The 19,462-nt window shown below is 43.5% G+C and overlaps 1 protein-coding gene across 1 annotated transcript in view; it reads right to left on the reverse strand.

The window, feature by feature from the left end:
* prex2 (phosphatidylinositol-3,4,5-trisphosphate-dependent Rac exchange factor 2) overlaps positions 1–19,462 on the reverse strand; it is a 101,017-nt gene that overhangs the window by 9,391 nt on the left and 72,164 nt on the right. Inside the window, exons 34-39 of the mRNA XM_080050609.1 lie at positions 17,998–18,100; positions 17,717–17,860; positions 17,470–17,584; positions 7,949–8,015; positions 7,153–7,343; positions 2,594–2,696 (exon numbers count right to left, since the gene is read on the reverse strand). Coding sequence (XP_079906735.1) covers positions 2,594–2,696; positions 7,153–7,343; positions 7,949–8,015; positions 17,470–17,584; positions 17,717–17,860; positions 17,998–18,100 — 723 coding nt within the window. The remainder of the gene's footprint in view (positions 1–2,593; positions 2,697–7,152; positions 7,344–7,948; positions 8,016–17,469; positions 17,585–17,716; positions 17,861–17,997; positions 18,101–19,462) is intronic.

The raw sequence follows: 19,462 nt of genomic DNA on the forward strand, positions 1-19,462 counted from the left end.
AGTGTAAATTTACTGTCCCCTCAAAATAACTCGACACACAGCCATTAATGTCTAAACTGCTGGCAACAAAAGTGAGTACACCCCTTAGAAAAAAATTACAAATTGGGCCCAAAGTGTAAATATTTTGTGTGGCCACCATTATTTTCCAGCACTGCCTTAACCCTATTGGGCATGTAATTCACTAGAGCTTCACAGGTTGCAACTGGAACCCTCTTCCACCCATTTATGACAGCATCACAGAGCTGGTGGATATTAAAGACCTTGCGCTCCTCCACCTTCTGTTTGAGGATGCCCCAAAGATGCTCAATAGGGTTTAGGTCTGGAGACATGCTTGGCCAGGCCATAACCTTTACCCTCAGCTTTTTTAGCAAGCCACTGGTCGTCTTGGAGGTGTGTTTGGGGTCGTTATCATGTTGCAATACCACCCTGCGGCCCAGTTTACGAAGGTTGAGTGCACGTGGTCAGCGTCGTACACAGAGGTTGGCTTTGGAAAATAGACGTATGAGTGCTGCCAGCATTGCTGAAGGGCTTGAAGGGGTGGGGGGTCAACATGTCAGTGCTCAGACCATACGCCGCACTCTGCATCATACTGGTCTGCATGGCTGTCGTCCCAGAAGGAAGCCTATTCTAAAGATGATGCACAAGAAACCCCACAAAAAGTTTGCTGAAGACAAACAGACTACGGACATGGATTACTGTAACCATGTCCTGTGGTCTGATGAGACCAAAATACATTTATTTGGTTCAGATGGTGTTAAGAGTGTGGAGCGGCAAACAGGTGAGGAGTACAAAGACAAGTGTGTCTTGCCTAGAGTCAAGCATGGTGGTTGGAGTGTCATGGTCTGGGGCTGCATGAGTGCTGCCAGCACTGGGGATCTACAGTTCATTGAATTCTAACATGTACTGTGACATACTGAAGCAGAGCATGATCCCCTCCCTTCATAAACTGGGCCGCAGGGCAGTACTGCAACATGATAACGACCCCAAACACCCCTCCGAACGACCACTGGCTTGCTAAAGAAGCTGAGGGTAAAGGTTATGGACTGGCCAAGCATGTCTCCAGTCTTAAACCCTATTGAGCATCTTTGGGGCATCCTCAAACGGGAGATGGAGGAGCGCAAGGACTCTAATATCCACCAGCTCCTTGATGTCGTCATGAATGGGTAGAAGAGGGTTCCAGTTGCAACCTGTGAAGCTCTAGTGAACTACATGCCCATGAGGGTTAAGGTAGTGCTAGAAAATAATGATGGCTAAACTAAATATTGACACTTTGGGCCCAATTTGGACATTTTTTCTTAGGGGTGTACTCACTTTTGTTGCCAACAGTTTAGACATTAATGGCTGTGTGTCGAGTTATTTTGAGGGGACAGTAAATTTACACTGTTATACAAGCTGTACACTGACTACTTGACATTGTATCAAAGTGTAATTTATTCAGTGTTGTCGCATGGAAAGATATAATGAAATATTTGAAGAAATGTGAGGGGTGTACTCACTTTTGTGAGATACTGTAGGTAGTGTGTGCACTTTTAACTAAGTGCTAATATCAACATGGCAAATTGCTTATAATGACAATGCTAACTTGCTAAGGATTATCATGTATTATCATGCTTTGACCAAATGAGTTGTGCATTTCCATGTTAAAATTCAAGCACCCCCCCCCCAAAAAAAAATAATGCATGAAAATGCTGATTGTATTTTTTATCTCAAACACACCCTCCCACGAGATGGACTTTTTTTTCCTTCCAGCCACAGACCGTGCTGAAGGTCATGCGATGCACATAGTGGCATACTGGCAGCCCAGTTCTCCAAGTGTAGAAATGAAATGCCTTTCCTCTCGCAGGATCTCAGCCACTCCACCAACCTCTCTCCTCACTGCAAACAGCAATATTACTACTGCTCGCACAACTCCTAATGAGAGTCTGAGCTACGGGCCAAGATGTGGACATGGCTTTGGGGAGCCTTTTTTGTGGGGCCAAAGGGTGTGTGCACTGAGAAAGTAATGGGAATTCCCCCAGACCCCCCCCCCCCAAAAAAAAAACGAGACGTGCAGAAAAAGCTCCAGACTCTGAACCAATCTGTTCAGTTTCCCATTACGTCTTTTTCTTCTGTAATTTGGTCAGATTCATATACTGTATACTAGTTGCAGTGAACGCAACTCTGAAGAGATTTAAATCAGATAGGTTGTGAAACAGAGGAAGAGGCAAAATGAATTATGAACTAGACAGAAGTGGAGAAGCAAACACTTCTTTTTTTTCCCATCACCCAGAAAGATTGGGTTTAAATACTGCCTTTACCAATTGCAATCTTACTGAAACAATGGCGTCCCAGAGAGAAATCAAACATTGACCACGGAAGCTAAAAGCACATAACTGCTCGTCTTTATTGGCACTGTTAAATCCATTGATAATATTGCTTTGGCTGCCTAGTTCAGCTTAATGAAGCCTACAGTTGATCTAACGATTTTGGATGCAGGGATCTCGCTGTGGATTAAAGCACAAACTCACTCCGAGTGAGAAATAGAACAGAGGTAATGTAGGGCCTACAATGGCGGCATGGTGTCAATATGCACATGCAAAAAAAACACACATACCTGTTTCCTCATGACGTCAGTGGCCTGCATGATGCAGCGGGGGGGCAGGCCGTGGTTTCGAGCCAGCAGGATGGCCTGCTCCAGTGTTACACTCAGGGTGCAGCTGTGGGTCAGAGAGGAAAAGAAAACAATAAGGTCAAGCTTTAAAACGTGCGCTCCTCCGTCTGAATATTGATCAGATTCTCTCTAAGGGAATTAGTGATGCTGAAAACATTCCGTGTTCATCTTCCTACGTAACAGATGCTGTACTATCAAAAGCATACAGGCTGTATTTGACACAATGATTAAATAATAGTGACGAGTAAACACATTCTCCTGTCGAGCACTAGCCCGTTCAATTTCCTTGACACATGCTTTTGTGTGAATGAAGCAGTCTTTGAGAACAGACGTATATTTGGAAGAGATCTGAGACTCACATTTAACACAACGGATAACAAAGGCATGCTAACTCTGGGCCTCATGAATCTCTTGCAGAATTCAGTACAACTGCATCAAACCCCCTCTGCGCACACCCCCCCCCCCCCCCCCCCCCCACACACACACACACCTCCCTCTTGTCACCTTGTCAGTGCCGCGGCACTTCTACCTGCTTCACCTATGCCCATCTCCTCGCCTAATGAATCGTTTCAATTGCCACGCAAATGTCACTCACGGCCAGCGAGCAGGCAGTGTCTGAATAGAATAACTAAAACGTCGCGATTAAGATTTATTTTTTATTTTTTGACGAAGCAGGAAAAGAGGAGAGGATTAAACCCCTTCCGCCTCTGACTTTCAAGCACGTCGAGGAGACTTCCCGCTTTACTCATCATCAGGATTGATATGCTCTGTCGTTAGGGCCGAGAGAAAACGGTCCAAGGACAAGTCAGTGTGTCTCCCGTGGCTGAGGCTATAATACTACATCGCTGCCATAAGGGTGCCATGGGTGTAAAATGAGTGTTGTTGATGTGAGTCGGTGATTCATTAGTTACAGCAGAACTCTGTTCCCAGGCACACAGGCTACAGGGACACACTGTGTTCCCTTCCTCACCTTCTAAAACGCTCACACTCACACACACACACACACACACACACAGACAGACATAGACACAGACACAGACACACACACAGACACACACACAGGCAGGCGGGAGACGGCAGCGTAAATCCTTAGAGAGCCAGTGACAGGTGTCAGGGCTGCTGGTGACCTTTCTATGATAACAAGCTCTACTTGTATATCGATCCAGAGCCTTTTCTCTGCAAATTGAACTGTCGAAAAGTCCCAGCGCTGCCAGGCTCGGTTTCATTGAGTAACATTGCCATGATGGGGCCATAGACGAACATGAGCCGTTTGTTTAATATCTTCTTCTAACTCGTGGTTGGGTTTCACGCTGGCTGAGACACAAAACAAAATAATTTAAAAAAGAACATGTGCGATAAGGGACTAACTGCTGCCAAAAACCACTTTGCTTTGACTCAATCAGATCAAGATTTAGAGGTCACTTTGAGTTCTAGTTGTATAACTTTATCACAGCGTAACATGATGTGATAAAAGTATAATTGAACTCAAGTATGCGCCAAAAGATATGACAGAATTTGAGAATTGCAAAGGAGGCACCCGTTTTTCAGCTATCCACTCCGATAAAGTGGAAAGGGGGAAAAAAGAGTCAACAACAGAGACTCTTTAAATATCTCTTCAGCTGGAGAGGGATGAAGGAACTGCAGAAAATCTGTGTGTGCTTGCGTGTGTGTGTGTGTGTGTGTGTGTGTGTGTGTGTGTGTGTGTGTGTGTGTGTGTGTGTGTGTGTGTGTGTGTGTGTGTGTGTGTGTGTGTCTTTATGTGTTTTCCCTTTTCATCAAGGGCTGGTAAGAAAGTACGAGTTGATTTATACCCATCCTTTTCATGTAGTTCCAGCTCGTATCCCCATTTACACTCTGGGTTGCTCCAGAGCCAAGTCAATACTGATAAAACCCAAGAAACAAGGGAGCAGCAAATGGATGAAGGAGAAGATGCAGGATGCCGAATGAGGTAGTAATGACCGTGGAAGAAGCGTTTACAGGCCGAGCATTTATATGCAAGAATTAGCTACTTGTACACTGAAATGTGACGGTAATGAATACAAACAAAAAGGGGGGGGGGGGGAATGTCCAATCTTTGAGCAAATTAGGGGATTAGGCTTCCTGCTTTGTTTTCTCTTTGTTTGCCTCTCAAAAGTTTTATTCTCTATTCATTCTTTGTGGGGGTGATGGACCAAAGAAAAAAAGACTTAGAGAGGAGAAGAGTGCAGCATATTCCAAACTGCTGATGCCCCCAAAATATCACGCTTTCACTCAAGTCAAATATTCCAATCAATAGGGCCTGACCAGGCAGCCGCACTGATAATGTGATTCCCACATTATCAATCTACTGGCTTGGTTTCATAGGGTTTTCCAATTATGCCAGATTTAGTTGTCGGGCTGGCCATTTACACCAGCAATATGGAGATCATTTTATTTTTTATATTTGAATGTTTGAAATGAGGCATAGGCCTTTCACACCGCCGCAAAATCGGCGCTAGTTCTGGGCTTGTTCGGAGTTAGAGCCAGTGTTTTGGTTTCACACCGCCAGAGAGCCTGCTCCGGGCCGTAAAAAAAAGGGGGAACTCATACCCCAGGATTGAGCAGGGTTTGATAAGAACTGCTTGCGCGAACGGTTGGGGGAGGGATTATCCTGACCAACCAGAGCAACTCAAACCTCATGCCCGCCATATTTAAAAACACCGCTACTACGAGACGTAAACATAACATAATTACCGAACGTAGCGATCAAATTGACCGGCGAGAATACGCTGTATGGGTCCTGTTTGCTTAAGAAAGCAAAGCGAGAGCCAACAAGTGTAAAAATAAGACGTATTCGCCGCTGTTGTTGTGCTTAAAGCTAGCGGTAGCTTTAGCGTTAGCCACAAGAGCAGCGGCGTCGGGTGACGTACACACACGTTTACAGTGACGTCATGACGTTGCTTTCTTGCTGGCTCCATGGCTGTCTCCGGTCGATGTGAAACCAACCGGTTCATAACTGGGATAAGGCTGTAACCAGTTTTGAACTGACCCCAACACCAGCCTGGAACTGACTCTTGGTTCATTTTGGTGTGAAAGGCCTAGCAGAGAAAGCAGGGAAACGGGTTCTTGCAAACATGGTGTGCGTTCTCGCAATAGAACAGGGGTTCATACATACTGTACGAACCTTGAGAGCCAAAGTTAATGACATTGATTCTGTGGATACTGCACCCATCAATCTGCAGCTTTGGAGGGTAAAAAAGTGTTTAAAGGAGAGAGCCAGTTCACAAATAATCCTAAATATGGCAGTCTCTATCACCTGCTGTGTCACGGTACACTTAGACTGCCTGTCTGGGTGAATTGTGGCAAGTGTGTATAACTGTGGGCACACACAGAGAGACACGCACACACGCACGCCAGACGCAACACACACACACACACACACATACACATGCTGCAGGTTAATAAAGTAGCAGCAGTCATTGAACAGACAGGAACTTTCTATTAGAGCTCAGGCAACTAGGCGGCTCCATCCACAGCACTTTATCAAGCCATCAGTCACCTCCAGTGAACATACGTACGCACACGTGTGTGTGTGTGTGTGTGTGTGTGTGTGTGTGTGTGTGTGTGTGTGTGAGACAAAACAATATAGAAACTGTCATGGGGTGGAGTAAAGCAAGAGAGTTTCAGAGAGATGGGTGGGTGGGTTGAGGGGAGAGAGCAGAGTAAGAGATGAAAGATGAAAGCTGGAAACGGGGGATCAGCGGTGACAAACGATCAGGGTATTTCTGTCCTCATGCATTGATGAATGGTGCCCTGAGCAGCAGGTGAATTAGGAAGCCATATATAGAATTCAATGAGAATTGAAGCAATTGACCTGTCTCCTTCCAGTGTAAAGTGCTATGCCTATACTTCTAGCCCCCCCAGAGCTGACCGAAGGAACACTGGGCCTTATTAACTAGAATATCCTGTCGGTAATTAACGCAGGCACGTATTAATAGAAAATCCCCACGGTGCAGAGTGCAGGGTTCTCATCATGAAATTGAGAGGTAAACCGAGGATACAAGAAAATGGTTAAAGGTGAAATGAGTGCAAGACAGATGGTTTATTGTTTGATCATGCTGCCTTTGTTTTACTCTACGTAGCCTATATTTGACTCATTATATTGCTGCTCTGTACTCTATTGTATACTGCATTTTTAATCTTTTAATTATCATTGTTTTATCAGTATTTGATCTTGTTTCTGTTTTGTTTAGTTTATTTTGTTGTTTTTAAAAAAGCCTCCTGTGGACAGGTGTTGTAAACTAGCATTTATGCTAACACACTGTAAACAATGCATCTGGTTCGTCCAATGACATTGTCATGTCCACTCCAAATAAAATAAAGGGGGAAAGGAAAACTTCAGAAAAAAAAGCAGGTATAATTGAGCTGGAGGCAGTACAAACAGCGCTGGGAGACGTTCGCTGTGTATGTGTATGTGCCCACACACACACACACACACACACACACACACACACACACACACACACACAGACTCACTCACTCACCGATGAACGCCGCTGTTGCACATGACGATGTGTGTGGCCCCCAGACGTGAACACAGCTCAGAGGCCACTGTGAGCAGTCCCACTCCAGAGGCCCCGCAGGCGGTGTACTGACACGCAGCCGTGCGCCGACAACTGATAAAGCTCTCCATCAGACGGTACAGCTCCTCCACAGCGTTGAAGGGACGCATCAACTGATGGCCAAAAGGAACGGAGAGAGAGAGGGGTCAGTCAAGGTCCTAGGAGGGGTGGTGTGGTGTTTGTGGGGGGGGGAGGGGAGGAGGTGTTGAGGTGCTTGTCAGGTAGATTTAAATTGTAATGCAGAATTCTAAATTCATATTTTCACAAATGGAATTAATAAAGGGCTGCACCCTTAGAAAACTTGTTGACACTAGCTTCCTAGCGGTAACTACTGGTAAAATATAAGTTGTTTCAAGATTTGATTGATATTATGGTTTTACTTTTTATTCACAATGATTAGATGCTGAGTCACTTTAGCTGTGGAAGGGGCGTGGCTTCCCCCCTCATGATGTCATAACTCCACATGTGAACTGAAAGAGGGAGGCTTGTTTTTTTGTAATACTGTCAAAATCTCTAGTCACACCGCAGACCCATATTAATGTTGAAAAAACATGAAAAAGTGCATTTTGCACAATTGGTGACTTCAAGTGAATAGGTATATCTTATTTTTGTTTATAACAATATTGTACATGTGCACATTGCAGCATCTAGTCCTATTCTTCTTTTTTTCCCCATGTTGTCATGAAAGCAGAACTAGTTTGAGTGAGGTTGGTCTTACCTTGTCTATGAGGGCGGCTTTGGGTGCAGAGCTAGGTGGCATGTTGGACTGATCTAGGTAGAAAGCCCTAGGGGAGAGAAAAACAACAGTTGACACGTGGAGTGATTGTAATTGGATATATGAATGGCAGCAGGGAGAACAAAAACATTAAGTAGCAACATACTGCAGTAGACTTTATTTAACAATGATACACAAGTTCTATTCCCTGCACCATTAGGTCATCAGGAGCACTGGCTGCCTTTCTGGGAAAAGTAGGCCAACTCTTCATTATGGAGCTCCACCATCTGACTATCAATCATGAAAGTAACTTGGGCACAGCTCAGCAGAAAACACAGACCCAAGCATCTCTTGTCCTGGGCATCACTCCAAACGCTGTTGCCTCATTCATTCATGGAGGGCAGTGTTTTTTTTGGTTGTTGAGCGATACATTTCCTACGCCATCCAACGGAGGCAGCACCAGAGCAGCATGTGTATGCAGAGTGCAGACACAGAGGGACGTACAGTATGCCGCAATGAGTCCATCTGAGGTGGAGTGCTGCTGGTGCAAGCTCAGCAGTCTGTGACTCCATCAAATCTCAGTAATCCAGCAGTGTGCTATAAATAGGCTCCCTTACACCACATTAAACCCCCTTGAAATGAAAATCACATACTCCATTTCTTCTCGCCAGAAGTAATAATATTGTACAGCTCACGGACATACATGATATAGTACACATTCTGAAATAGTCAGGGAAACATTTTTTTTTAAGAGAAGATGCATCAACGGCTGACTTTGAGGAGGCGGGGTGGGGATTGTTTACGAGAATCAGTGCAGCAGGGCTCATTCCCTCTGCATTCACTCTGCTATTAAGTGATTAAAATCAGGCCAAGGAGGCATTCATTACGAGTGTGGTGTTTCTGCCTGACAATATATTATTAATGAGATTGGTTAATCAGAGCAGAGTTAGCACAGCCCTGATTCAAGATTTTATAGTGATTATAAAACCAGGTCCGAGTCGATACTGGAAAGTCCTCGAGGAACACACACATGCAAACAACACGCTTTACCAAAGTCATGGTGCAGGAAACAATATACCTGCAGCCAATGGGGCTAACACTGCATTTATACAGGACAGGATGACAAGGCACGTAAGCCTCAATACAGATGAGTTACCTGTCCACTTTATATCACTTGTTGATGGTTTTCCGGTTTTTAATCCCTATCTGGCAAATTATCCTTTAACCTTGTGGCGTGCTCTACTCAATGACTATGAGCACAGTCTGCAAAGGCTTCAGATGGCGCTAACAGCCCATGTAATTGGTTCAAGATGGCCTTATCATTCAAGAGAGACTCCCGATGGGCTGTGTGTTACACACCGCAATCCAAGCATGGATACACACCTCTTCGATTCCTCCCATAAAGAGGTCTTAATGTGGCATAATAGCTGCGCAACTACATAACAATCTTGTGAAGGGGAAAAAGGCCAATGTATTTTTTGACCGTTTAAAGTTCTAAATATTTGATTTCCTCAACACAGTCTTCATAGTAAACACCATTTCAGTGTGTGCAGTTTGTGTTGCAGTTGGAAAACAAACGGGCTGCAGTAAATTAGAGTTGGATCCAGCAGTTTCCAAACTAAACAGTGGTCTCTTAACAGGTCACAGAGGAGAAAGGCGAGAACCGGCGAAGCAATAAAACACCGCAGAACCCCTTGAGAACATATTAAAAAAAGAAAGTTTAATATAAAATATAAAATCTTGCCCTGAAACAGCTCCAATTCTGGTTGTAACAGCAGATATGGCCGCCATCGAGCCCACTCACCTTGCTTGTTTGTCGACCACTTAAGACTTTTATCTTAAAAGTTTATAATGGGATCTGTCTGAGAGGAGTCGCCTTCCGTACAACTGCTAAACTGCCCCTCCATCCGCGCGCATTTGCTTATCTGTTTCTGACAAAGTAAAAAAGGACAACCTCGTCTTGCCCTTGCACACCTCTTCTGCAGAGGCAAGGTCATAACACCCGCTCACTATCTCATCGTCTCGCTGTAAAGAGTGCTTCTAAAAATATAGCCGGCCGCAGCTTGAGGAGCAGGGCAGCCTCTCCTGGAGGTCTCTGATGACAGGATAATAGGAGTGAGACTACAGGGGACGCGTGGTTTAAAACAGGACCTGCATTACATCCGAGCTGATGATGTTTAGTCAGGAAACCGAGTACCTGAGAAACATTTATTATGGATGAGAAAATTATATTGTTAGCCCGCACACAGTGTGCAAACACATCGCAGTGTGGCTAAGAAGATATTACACAGACCCTGGGTTTAAGGTCTAACTCTAAACCCACTGGGTCTCTATTATTTCTCAGGGTCTAAGCCCCTCAACTCCAGCTGCTCCAATTTATTGGCAGAACATTGAGGGTCCCCCGCATGCTTTTGAACAAGCTTCTCATTTTTTATTACCCACTGGCATTCTCCAACATTTAACTTAAAAAGAAAACTGTAAAAAATAAGTTAATTCTCAAGAGGATTTTTATGCAAATCAAACCTCAAAACCACCATTTGTCATCCAGTGTATATAAAAAAAAAAGTTTATGGAAACTGTGTGTGATCAGGCTGGTCATCAAGAAAACCATAGGTGCAGCCTGCTTGTAGCTCATACTGTAAGTAACCCCCTAGAAACCCCCCCCCCCCCCCCCACACACAACATTTATTTTTTACATGAAACTCTAATGGAGGATTTGGCTGGGGGCCAAAGATGACCTGCTCTGCGCGGTACAGGTTTATTTTAAATGTATCCAATGAGAATACTTAATGTTCTTTATTTCTGCTTCCTTCATGACAATAGGACGCTCGGGAACTCCTTTTACAGCACAGGAGCATCAGTAGTCTGCTGCAGCGTCACAGAAGATGAGTCAGAGGCACAGATGTTTTAAGAGGAAACAGGACGGACACAGCGCCGTGACATCCTCCATTTAAAGAAATAAATTGATCCCTTGAAATACTTTCAAAGGCAAGATGAAAAGAAAAAAAAAAGGTTGAAATGAGCCGCACGTTCGTGAGGACACAAGTAAACAGTCCAGGATTTATGACATTATGTGTGACCCTACAGAGGTGCATGCTGGTCCATGTAAATTAATCACAGCGCCGTGATGAATGACACTCACCATTATTAAATTCCGCCCTGAACCCTTACAGTGTGTGGGGGAGCTGTACAGGGGCTAATGAGGGCATCCAGGAGCCCTCGCGTGCTATAGGGATGTTCTGGAATTGACACCATGATGGAGATAGTGTGTGTGTGTGTGTGTGTGTGTGAGTGTGAGTGTGAGTGTGAGTGTGAGTGTGAGTGTGAGTGTGAGTGTGAGTGTGAGTGTGTGTGTGTGTGTGTGTGTGTGTGTGTGTGTGTGTGTGCGTGTGCGTGTGCGTGTGCGTGTGTGTGTGCGTGTGTGTGTGTGTGTGTGTGTGTGTACTGGAAGGAGGTGTTCCTTCCTATTTGCAAATATTTATGACATGTGATCTAATCGTTGGCCACAGTTTCATATGAAAGCACATTCAAGCAGGAAGGTATATGTAGGTAACAATGGCATACTTATTTATTTGGCTTCCATTTTATTTAAAAGGACAAAAGACATAATAAAACACATTCTTTACTTCACACATGTTGACTCAATTTAAATCAAGGGTCATACGCAAAGTCATCGGAAAACAAATGTCTAGTCCTTGACACCAAGAAGCAAATTAGTGTTAATGGGGTCCTCGTGTCAGAGCCAGCCTGAAGACACCCTGACACTAAATCCTTGTCAGTGATGTCACATGCAGTCACCGCATATATTGCTATGCAAAAAATACAATTAACGACCCTGATGCTGCACTTAATTAGACGCAAAGTGTGCTTGGCTCCTTGCAAAAGGTGATCTTTTTGAAACTTTCTCTAGATGAATCAAGTTCTTTTTTTCAATCCCAAGCATCACTTACTGTAGTGCAGAAACTTTCAACATTATGGCCATTCAGCGATAGAAATGATGAATAGAACCCGGGGTCACCGATGCCCAGCGTTACAGGGCTTAATAAGCAGGGGTTCAGTGCACACTAGCTGGAGCAGAATGAAGCCCTACCACCTCCCTCTGTGAATTGGGACTCCCTTTGCAAACGGTGCAAAGACCGTAACATTTTCCTCACTTCCTAAACTGGAGGGAAACGCAGAGAGAAGAACGTTTTGTCATTGTTTGACAAAAAATGTATTTCCAATGCCTCCATGCTGCAAGGGTAATATCCATTATCAATTAGGATTATTAATATAAGGACAGATTTTTCATTATGTGGAAAATAACAGAAACAACGTCTCAGCTTACAGGCGCAGCCATCTGAGGAATCCCACTTTTAGCAAACTAGCAGAAATGTAATGTACTGCATGTCAGATGGAAGGATGTAGGAACTTGCTGCGGCAGGTATTGCTATATTATTCATTACTGCGTATAGCCTGGCCCCGGGGAAGGGCGAGTAACACCATCTATTAGATGAAATAACCACGCAGCACGAGCTACAGATTTGTGGTGTTGTTGTTGTTTTGAAGTTAAGCGCGGGCCGTGGGGGGATTAATGTCTGTAGTCATTTCACGCTATTTATCCTGTTGTTCTTCTGTCGGAGAGGTGTCCTCAGAGACCAAATGACATGATGTACGCAAAAGCTAGCTGTCAGGGAGACTTTTATTATGCTTGTGTTTGTGAGAAAGCAGACAGAAGTATAATAATGTACATGCAGCAATTTAACTAGAGAATTGAAACTCCAAACAATGGGTCACGTCTGAACAAGAGCCAGAGGATTGATTTGTGCTCCAGCCACAGGGCAACTGATATAAAGGAATGAAGTGAGGGCGCTCACTCACTGCTGTGTTGAAACCGACACTCTGACCCACCATTATAAAGCATCAGGCATTTTCGCTTAATCAAGACAAACCGCACTGCAGTGGTGTGATTACCGACTCCCTTTTTTAGCTGACAGGAGAGCAAACAGTGCGAGCGCAAATGACCCAGAGGCCGTGCTGTGTGTGGTGATGACTGATGACTGTTGAGCTAACAAAGCATAAAATGCAAGAGTCTGCAGTTAAAATAAAAGATAATAAGTACCATTCGTCGGACCATGCTATACGTCCAAGATCATTGCTTATCTTAAAGCGACCATGCTATCATTAAAAGACCATTTTGTTAAGACTGTGTAGAATTTTAACATCCACATGAATCAGGCCTTTTTTTTATTGACAAAGGGAAGTGTGTGCACCACCATGAGACTTGGTCATTTCACAACTGCCTTTGTGATGCAGTGCCAAACCTCTCTTCACCACTGCCAAATGCATTTCAATGGCGGGAGATAAGCCCATCGCCCGCAGTGCAATATCGATTGGTTCACTTTGTTATATCCCACAGCAACAATACACAGACATGATACACATGTAAGATTGACCAGCAGATGACATGCTTGCAGTAAATGCTGGACTTTCTCACTTTATTCTGTTTGCAATGCCGTATGAAGCACGCAAAATCAATAGTTTAGTGAGGGAGCATTCGACAGCAGCACCGAATTCCCTCCTGAAACTTCCTGTCAATAGAAGCAACATTAGATGAAACCACAGGCCTGCAATAATCTCTCCCTTTGAATTATACATTGGCAGACTCTGCTCTGGTTCTCCCCTCTCCACCCTGCCCTTCTAAGACTAACAATCCCTTGCACACTCTCTTCCCCAGCCCATCACCCTGATCCCTCCACTGAAATCCCCTTCCATCTCTCCAACCTGCTCTGGTGAAGTATATTCCCCGTTCAATTTGACCCCCAATTCCACTCTTTCTGTGTCCTAAAGGAAAAGAGGTAAAATGTCCATTTCCTATTTCCTTTTTCAGAATTCCTTCTCCCTGCTAGAGAGGAAAAGTCATGACCAAGGAAATCTGTCTTGGACATGTCAGATGTCAGCTGAGAGATGGTTTATGTAACCCTGGAAACGTGGGCACGTGTTCTGGCTTTCGCTGACTCCTCCTGTGCCACCAGACATGTGATTTTGAATTGGTCTGTGAGTTTATGTTTGGCGGAAAAATTGGAGTTACTTCATTGGCCGCTATAGGTTTGTTTTTAGATCACCGCATTTCTTGTTGTGGGTACAGGAAGAGTACGCAGGAGACAGAGAGGCTGTTGGGAAAACTTAAGAGTGACCTTTACAGCGGTATCATTTACTGCTCTGAAATTGGATAATGGCCACAATGCACACAGGCAAAGGCGCCAGGAGGGGAGCAAGACAAAAACAAAAAAGCTATGAAAAATGCCTCTTCTTTTTCCAATGTAAAACGCACAGCAAGAACAAACTCAAGCGCACACACACATTTTTTCCAAGGAAAACCATGTTTCAGGGGTACGACATTATAATGCCCATCCCATTTCCAATTTCATAATTTGTAAGCAAAATTGTTTTTTTTTTTTACCTGCATTACTATTAGCTCTGCACATGTATTGTTTAAAAGGTCAATTTAAACTCTTAAACAACAATATAGCAGTGCTCCCAAATCCTTAAGGGGCTCTGAGGTGTAGTGTGGGAGAGTGTTTTGGGGGTTGGTTGACGACATGAGAACGTTTGAGAATATCGTCCCAGCAGTTCATTCAGTTCAGCAATGTGTGCGCCGTGCTGTTTCTGTCTGTCAGTCAGTCTCTGGCTCGGCCCCACAGTGTGGGTTTAACCCAACGCTGCAGTGGCCGGGCTCCAAGGATAACGAGGTGCCTGAGGTTTGAATGCTGCAATGGAGAGAGCAGTGACATCACGGGCTGGTCTGTGGTCAGCCCAAAGACACAAGGCAGTCGGGTAAAGAAAACTACTGGTAATAGTATATAGAGAGAGATGGACACTGAAATGAAAATTCACTGGCTGTTGAAAAGCAGCAGGGAGTATTTATTTACTAGGATTCATACAAAGTAAAACTCTGGGCTGGGGGTAAACAACAAGTGGTCGGCTTCCATCTGCACATTTAATACTCAGCAGCAACCGTGTTGAATTTAAGGAATGACTTGGAAACTGATGTGTGGACCCTATAGCTCAAACTATTAGTCGATGAATCAGTGAGTCAATCAGTGAGTCAAGCAAAAATTTATCCGCAGCTGTTTTGATAATTCATTCATTGTTTCAATTAATTTTTTCTCAATTAATCATACAAAAGATCTTCTGGTCCCAGCTTCACAAACATGACAATTGGCTTGTCTTCTATGCAATATTCAATTCAATAGTAGTACACAATGTATCTCAGGGTCTTGATTTTCTGACAATTAAAAAACTAAATGATGAATCAAGAAAACCATAGGGAGATTCATCTATAATGAAAATAATATTTGGTTGCAGTCCAATATAACTCATTACCAATATATTTTTATAATTGGAGTATAAAGTAGCATGAAATGAAAATACTTAATATCAAGCACTGAAGGTACCTTATATAACTAGAGACAGAGACATTCTGTTATCACAATTTATTTGCAGTAACAGTAACTCCTGGACAAACTTTCTTCACCTGTATGAGTTAATGCTCATATGTCAACACAAGAATCGATTCACCTGCTGTACTAACAGTACATACACAGCAGGAGGCCACAAAACTGCCAGGACAACTCAGAGAGCTGAGTGGATATAACAGGGCTAGAACAGGTTTTTACTGAAAAGGTGAGTATTTGAGAAGCAGTTTCACTTTAGTTTTTGGAGCACAGTGCTTAGCCCAAAGCTCTACCCAGCAGCCCGGTATACGTTCCATACATCACCAGCCTCACTCTCTTGCCTTGTCAGCACACATCTGCTCCGTGTTACTGCCGCAGCCTCTGCTGTCAATTCAATTAGCCTCTTTCTAAACAGGTCAAACTGTATGGAAACATATAAAACACGTGTATACATAGAAAAAGGCGTTTATGAAGGTCCTGCATGTATGCTTCAAACACACTAAAACACTTGTGAGTTCATGACGATAATTTTAGGTTTAAAAAAGGTGCTGCAGGCGACCTAACATATTTGTGCACAGTATACAGTATATCTCTTCTCCCTGTGGTATCTTAATTGGAATCGTGAAATTTTAGAGACTGATCATGAAGTTTTGAGTCCAGTCTGCACACAACTACTCAACAAAATGAATAGACACCACAGCCAACTAGAAGGTTGTGGAGTCCTGGAAGATCCAGCAGCAGACAACATGTTTATACAAAGAGAGAGAGAGAGAGAGAGAGAGAGAGAGAATGACAGTCAAAAAGAAAGAGTAAATGACCCAGCCCAGCATCATTTGGTATCCAAGAACAAGATCTGGGAAATCCGACACTCGCAGAAATTAGTGCATTGAAGCTCTTTTCCCTCATCAAGCTCGGCAATACAAACAAATTAAAAAACTCTGGGCGGAAAAGCAGAAAAAGCAAACCCTGTAAATGAATGTTGTGCGGCAAAGAATGCGACACGTGACCACTCAAGCTGTAAATCGCTCAACCGCCACCCCAAAGAAAGAAAGAAAGCCTGTCCCTAAATAACAAGCCCTGATGTTACTGTGAGCTCTGCTCTGCGTTTAATTTTCCACACAATCAGCAGCAGATGTTCAGTTGAAGCCGATGTGTCGACCAGTCGCTCTCCTAGGTATTCAATTAAAAGGAAAACACTATAATAGCAGCATGGGGGCTGCAATCTGCTTTTCAAGAGTCTGACTGATGGTCTCGATTGACCAGGATACTGGTCTAATTTGTTCAATCTCGATGTAACAGTATCTGGAGTCCACTGGCCCTCGAGCTAGCACCAAATTGAAATACACAGTAAAGACAGGGAGGCTTTGATCTATGATAACAGAGTGGCCAATGAACAGGCTTCAAGAGGATCAGGTTCAACTGTGTGTCTATAAATCTGAAATGCTGTATCAGCTTGCAACCAAATCTGCACAAAACACAGATACAGAAAAAACAAAAACATGCCGTTTCTTGAGTACATGGCCCCAAATATTTTGTCAATGTGTCTTTTGCATTCACAGGCACTCGAAAGGCATGAAACTCCATTGCTATTCAGACAGCGCACCCGGTATGTCTGATACCCAATTATACATGCAGTAGATTAAATAAAACAGAGCCTTTCTTTTTATTTTTACTCCCAGAAGTGTCTGTTTCTTCCTATCTGTTCTTCCACCCTCGTTAAATGATCCACGCCTGGCCAATCACAGAGGGTCTCGGGGTGAGCGAGCGAATCAATGGGATGTTTGGTAACCGAGCGTGGCGGCTGCAAAAGGCTGCACTACATCAGCGTCTGGTGACACGCTGCACACTCTCATCCAATCACTGCTCTCCCTCCTTTCTACATGCTCTCGCTAGCAATCATAAAACATTCCCACTGCGTTCCCCCTTCTCAGCCAATCACCTTGAGGCCCTGATGGGAGCTGAGAGTCAAGCCTGGACTGGATGGCGAGGTCGACTTGATTTATAAGTTATCTGAAACACTGCCAAATCACATGGGATACGTAGCTTCAAGGTTTTATCTGTGTGTCTCACGTCTCAAATAAAACTTACCTGAGTCTCTTGTAGTAGAGTTTGACCTTGTCCAGTGAGGCAGCGTTGATTTGGGCCTGGTATTCCTCCACCGACACGTTGTCTCTGTAGTAGTAACCCTCCATGCTCTCCAGCGCTACACAAGGGGAGGCAAACAAAAACAGTGACAGATATAGTGACAAACTGTACGTACCGCCAGTGTGTTTACGATCATCCAGAAAATAAGCTCTCATCTCTGTGTTACAAGTTCCCAGGCTCACTTGCGTACCTTGCGTGAATAGCACAGGGTAGATTTTGATGCCTCCTCCGCTTTTCAGCCTGTGAGGCAGCTGGGAGAAGTAGAAACTCTCAAGGTAGAAGCAAACCTTCAAGGTCTGACGGGTGCCCTCCACCTGGTAAGACATGGGCATGTCTGGAGGAGAGAGAGAAATAGAATTTAAGAACACTACTTCAAAAGCTCAATCTCGTAGACTGTAGTTTTAGCAATGATGAGGTAATGATGAGACAAATGTTGTTAACAAATCATAAAAAATGTCTCAGTGTACGTACTGGCCACCAGCGGCTCCCCTTCAAATTGCTGGAAGTAGAAAGTGACCTTCTCCAGGTCAATTAGAGCCACCTGAGTGTCCTCCAACATGGCCTGCTCGTCTGTCTGCAGAGAGAAAGTGAGAACATTAGTGTTACAGTTTTTCTCAGTCGCTTTGGTGCTTTTCTCACATCACTATTAACATTTGCACAGCAGTTAGTGCATTTCTCAAAACAATTAGTGCAAACTGCAAAACCTAGTGGATAACCTGCAAAAGTACATCACTTGCTCAACATGGATAGTCTATTCCTCAAAAGCAAGTATGCATGTCAATGAAACTGCCAGTGTCATCAAAATTAGAAGTCTTGACACCATCGTTTATGAACAAGATAGTCAAATGGCTTTTTCATGTTTTCATTATGACAGTTTATTCTCTCAGTGTTTTCCAATGCAAAAAAAAGGTCAGAACTCGGTGACACTACCTGAAAATGCTCACGACAGCACTATACACTACTTGTACAGCCATTTGAAAACTTTGAAGACTATTAGTTTTATTGGGAACGACTATTCAGCATCCATAAGTATAGTTAATTTTGACTGACATGACATAAGCAAATGACAATGTTATAAAACAGCAGATACTTGTATGAAAGCAGCTGATACATGTCCAAAAGCATTTGCAATTTGTTCAGAGGAAGGAGAAATTGCTACTATGATGTGCTCAAATGACTAAATGTTGCGGAGGTTGAACTAATAGTTATGAGAATTTTCATTCTGATCTGAGAAAAGCACCAAAGCAACTGAGAAAAACTGTAAGAAAGTATTTCCATTACTTTGAGTATATTCTGAGTAATAGTGGCTAAACGCAGATGACAAAATAAGGAAACTTAAAAGATTTAACAAAAGTCAAATAAAACCTCTGGAGCTCCAGACCAATTGCCTCCCAATTGCTAGTCACGCCCCTGTCCAAGGAGTTTCCTTATGGCCGCAGATATATTCTGACAAGATGCAGGACTAATAGACTCAAACACTCATGTATCTCTACTGCAATTGGCCTCATAGAACTATGTACTTGTTATTCATTCATTAATTTATTTATTTATTATAATTTTTTTTGTCCATTGTCTTTTATTTATTCAGAATCAGAAGCCTTTATAGTCATTGCATTTGACATACAACAAAATGTCTGTGTCTCTCATTAAAAAGAACTGCATCAGTTAATCACATCACATTTTAACACCCGTAGTATGAGTATGGCATTCAGTCAATCAATCAATGGTGGCCCATTTTATTGTGATAATATTCCAATTGTTTTTATTGTTGTCTTTGGGGGGGTTAGAAGTAATTAAAGTTACTAGACCTGTCCTCTAGCAAAAGAGCATCATTTAGCAAAAGCAGATCATTCCGTCTGCTCTGTGAGTGTATGTGTTCTTGCCTTATGAGAAATGTTGCCCTTTTTTCTAACTGTGTGACACATGCCTGCATGCC

Source organism: Ammodytes marinus (genome assembly GCF_949987685.1).
Source record: "Ammodytes marinus genome assembly, chromosome: 21".
Lineage (NCBI taxonomy): Eukaryota > Metazoa > Chordata > Actinopteri > Uranoscopiformes > Ammodytidae > Ammodytes > Ammodytes marinus.